This window comes from Ruditapes philippinarum, unplaced genomic scaffold (assembly GCF_026571515.1).
Source record: "Ruditapes philippinarum isolate M1 unplaced genomic scaffold, ASM2657151v2 ctg2817_1_1_1_1, whole genome shotgun sequence".
NCBI lineage: Eukaryota > Metazoa > Mollusca > Bivalvia > Venerida > Veneridae > Ruditapes > Ruditapes philippinarum.
Window position 1 is genome coordinate 61,144 of NW_026863189.1, and position 4,875 is coordinate 66,018.

The 4,875-nt window shown below is 31.6% G+C and overlaps 1 protein-coding gene across 1 annotated transcript; it reads left to right on the forward strand.

Moving 5' to 3' along the window:
- The first annotated feature begins 289 nt into the window (after positions 1-289).
- Positions 290-4,502, forward strand: LOC132721430 (neuronal acetylcholine receptor subunit alpha-10-like). Its single transcript, XM_060705738.1, has 2 exons — positions 290-937; positions 3,318-4,502. Exons 1-2 carry the CDS (start codon positions 290-292, stop codon positions 4,500-4,502), a joined length of 1,833 nt encoding a protein of 610 aa, XP_060561721.1.
- Positions 4,503-4,875: the final 373 nt, after the last annotated feature.

Below are 4,875 nucleotides of genomic sequence, written 5' to 3' on the forward strand. Positions count from 1 at the left end.
TCTTATTCTAGACTTACAATGGATTGATGAATATTTGATATGGAATAATTCAGGGAAATATGATGTGCCCACTAAGTTATCGATTGATTCGAAATCTATTTGGTTACCTGATTTGCACGTTGGAAATAACGAAGGACTCTTAACGTTTTTAACACCAGATGAAATAAAAAACGTTATACTTTTAAGAAATGGACACATTTCAGCATACCCGTATAAAACGTTTGAAGTTGGTGTAGATATAGATATCTATAAATATCCATTTGATACACAAGTAATTGAACTTGAAATAATGCCTTGGACGTATTCCTTACAGGAACTTGTAATAAATGATGTGACGGAGGTTGATGAAAGCAATGCCGTTTTTACACAATTCAGAGGAAATGGAGAATGGAACCTTGCAACCTGGTCTCGGAAAAACTATATCATGTCTTATGAAAACAACAGTTATTCAAAATATTCAGCAGTTAATTATAAATTTACTATAAAGCGAAGATGGTTGTTTACAATTTTAAATTTAGTAGCGCCCGTTGTAATCACATCATTACTGAATCCTCTGTCATTTTTGCTACCTGTTGACAGTGGAGAACGTATATCACTAAGCAATACCGTATTTCTGACATTGGCTGTGTTTTTCACAATTGTGAGCAACTCATTACCTCAAACATCTGAAGGATCACCGATATTTGTCACGTATATTGGTCTACAAATGTTCGGAAGTGTTCTGACAATTGCGTTTACGATTATAAGTCTGGCATGTTATTATAGCGACAATGACCTTAGACAAAACAATGCACTACTTCGTGTCCTGTTTTATATATGTGGTAAAGCTAAAACCGAAAAAGGCGCTGAATCTAATCCTGAAAACCTGGAAAAGTATGATTCTGAGCATTCACATAGTTGGGAAATAGGAAAAATGTGTTCTAAAAGGATTGATAGAGTGTGTTTTTGGATGTCTCTTCTCTGGAATGTTTTTCTCTTATCCATCACAATAATAATAGCAGTATCTTAGTAAGACCTATGTTATCTTTATAACTTCTTAAATTAGTAAAGCAGTCTACAACCTAACGGCATTTCATTAAGAAATACAAGAATTCCATTTTATCATCAATCTTTTGAACTACAAGCATTTGCTTTATACACTATACAAACAATACTTCTGCATATTTTTGCATTTCTATTTTGTTCTTTGTATTCCTTTATAGGTTTTATTTGATAGTATAACATAGGTGTCGTGCCGACAAAAATTGAAAAAACACAATAAACTTTGTCCTTCGACTGGCATGAAAGGTTTGAATTTTCTGCATGACAACGCTCCTGCACACAATGAAGCTATAAGTAATTTTTGTTGGAGAAAATCAGTAACTGTCCTTCCAAATCCATCGTTTTCTCCAGACATGGGACCCTGTGACTTTTCGCTCTTTCTTAGACTGAAGAAAATACATATTGTAGATCATTGCTGCTACAACAGCAGAAATGGAATTGGATCGGCAATTTTTCAATTATTGAAAAGTTTACCTAAGATGGTCCATGTTGTTCCATTCAAAATAAGATTTTGTCGTCTGAAACTCTGTATTTCAATGCGGAGAGATAATTTCGAAAATCGAAAGGTTGAAATAGAAATTTGTACAATATATTTGCTTTTTTAATATAATTATTGACCGTATTGAAAAATAAATTAGTGACCCACCATTGTAAAGCGACTGCGAATACTTCAAATAGTTTAATTTCAGTATTTTATGTGTTGAATCTGTTTCTTCAAAATACTTAAAGCAATGGAGAATGTCTGGAAGAATTGATTGAAGAATACAGTAAATGCATTGTGCCGGTTTTGGACATTTTATGCCCTTACCATGAATTTTTTGTATACATTCACAAATGTTGTGTAAATCCGATGAACAGAAATATGTAATTTAAATGTTGTTATTCATTGTATAGTACGTTACGTATTTTCATCTTTTGAAAGCCAATGTACAAAAAATAGATGCACATTCAAAAAAATATGCAAATAGATGCTGTTTTGACTAAACAAGATAAAAGTCCAATTGATAACTAACAATGCATACATTTCTTGCATGAAGACATATAACACGTATGTTAAATGTATGTGGTGTGGAGGGTCTATAATTTGAAATTTCGTGTTGCACAAGAGTGTGTGCCTCACACTTAACTTCTGTTGAGTATATAAACGACCCAGAATGAAACGGAAAGACTAATATAGTTGATAAACGACTGAAATGATGTTTGAGATATTGATATATATTGTGGTATATTTGTAGTTGTTTTGTTTGTTTGTTTGTTTTCTGTTGTTGTTTTTGGCCTGTTTAAATTTGAGGTCAATAGACTTGGAATCTTATTGAATTATATCTTTGCCGCAATTAAAACTGTCACAAGTGCTTATGGGGCTACAAATTATAATTATACCAATAAGTTACTAAAAATGACTAAGATATTTGATAATGATGTCAAAGTAAAAATAGTATGAATCAGACACAGAAAAATTAATCTAATGTACGAAAAATAAGATAATTAAAAGTTTACATCAATAAATTTTTCTATTTATTGCTGATGAATATTGTGTTACGCACCTTAATAATTATTTATTGGCTACTTGAGTGACTATTTAGCGCATACATTTATTGATAAATATTTATGACAATTGTCAAATACATTTTAGTATAATGGCTACCAGTAAGTCATAATTGCCATCAATTATGGACTTTGGTTTCACTTAGTTTTTATGAATAGTTTATATTACAATGCTATTCATTCTGGCCAATGTTTCGTGCTTTTGTTTGGATCTTTTTATTTACTTTGTCCAATACTATCAATTTTCCATTAAAAATTTTAAAAGAAAAGTAATCAATACATTTCTATTCATTTAAATCATAGTACCAAAACAATATTGCTAGAGAGACTCGGACATTAAACAACACTTAAAACATTTCGATTTGATATTTCAACCTTCATTGACAACATTGATCATGTACAATTAGTTGGCAGTCATAAAGCAAATATATAAAATGACTTTTAGTACTTAAATATGTTCCATTATGATACATGGATAATTTATTAAGTACCAGAAAGCAAAAGTATATACATTTGTATATGAAAAGCATTAAGATATCAAGTTCTTTCATTTAGTAATCATTTTGGAAACATTATCTGAACGTTTTTTGTTGTTGTTTTTGTTGTTGTTGTTGTTGTTGTTGTGTTGAAGTTTTTTGTGTTGTTTTTTTTTTCAAGATACGTTTTAAGTCATGTTGTTACTTACTACCATCTTTCAAACAATTTTATTAAATGGATTGTCATGTCATCAGGAATCAGCACCATATACAGGTGTGAACAATGCACAATTTATCAAGAATCTATTTGATGGATACAGCGTAAATGTTCTACCGGTTGTGAATATTGATAGACCGGTTACAATAAGTCAGCATCTATACCATATGTCTATAGATAATATTGACATGAAAAGTAAGATTGTAAGCACTCGTATTGTATTAGGTCTAGAATGGATTGACGAATATTTGAAGTGGAATCCTTCGGACTTTAGAAACATTTCAAAGTTTTCAATGCAAGCAAGTTCAATATGGTTACCAGATTTGTATGCAGGTAATTCAGATAAATTGCTAACATTCATCAGAGCAGAGGACATAAAAGAAGTGTTTTTGAGCAGCAATGGTAAAATTGAAGCTTGGTCGTATCTGCAAATTGAAATTGGAATTTCATTAGACATTTACAAATATCCCTTCGATACACAGATATGTGATTTTGAGTTTATTTCTTGGATACATAGCAATAGCCGTATAGACCTATATGACATACATGAATCCGAAAATACAGACCCGTCCAAATTGTCCAGACAAAATGGAGAGTGGGACATGATTAAAGTGGACAGGTATAGATTTAACAAAACCTATGACAACTATGTGACTAACTTTACGATGATACGGTATAGAATTACATTACGACGTAAATGGCAGTACACCATTTGGAACTTAATAGCACCAGTTGTGTTGACATCATTACTTAATCCTTTGTCATTCTTGCTTCCCGTTGAGAGCGGTGAAAGAATATCACTAAGCAATACCGTATTTCTGACATTGGCTGTATTCTTCTCTATCGTAAACGATTCTCTCCCAAAGACATCCGAAGAAGTTCCAATTCTTGTTGCGTATATTGGCCTGCAAATGCTAGGAAGTGTGCTTACCATTATGTTTACAATATTCAGCCTGGCACTTTACCACAACAATCGAAACATTGATCAATCAAGCATTTGGAGCCTTATCTTCGGTAAAAGGGGTCAGAAGAAGGATGTGAGTCATGAAGAGGTAAACGGTGCAGCTGATATGGGCAAAATAATGGGCACTCAACAAGAATGTGATAACAGAGATGCTTGGACCAAAGTGTCAAATATTTTCGATAAAGCATGCTTTTGGCTGTCATTGGCATGGAATATCATTCTGCTGGCAATAGTATTTATAGAAGTAAATGCAGATTGATATTTGACTTTTTAAGAACATGTAAGTTTTATCTATTTTCTTCATATAGACCTGTATTAATCGTTTACAATATGTGAGTGAATCTGTTTTCATCATTTTACTTTACAAGCTTACTAAGTATGTTAAACATGAAGTTGACTAAATTCTACAAATACATGTTGAAGATAAGATTTTTTTGAAAATATATGATACACGTTATTAATCAAATGTAATTTTTTGTTTTCTCTATGTGTTCAATCAATAGAACTTGAAATATTATTTGAGTGAATCTATTCTTATCATTTTTCTTCACAAACTTAGTTCATGAACATGATGTACTTAAACGTGAAGTTGACTAATTTCCATATAGATTTATTGAAGATAAGAATGTTTT

What these genes read in the sequence shown, in the direction of transcription:
- LOC132721430 (XM_060705738.1), top strand. Translation starts at nt 290, where the DNA reads ATGCCTTGGACGTATTCCTTACAGGAACTTGTAATAAATGATGTGACG. An exon ending in GTTCTAAAAGGATTGATAGA is followed by an intron (nt 938 to 3,317) that starts GTGTGTTTTTGG and finishes TCATGTCATCAG; the next exon opens with GAATCAGCACCATATACAGG.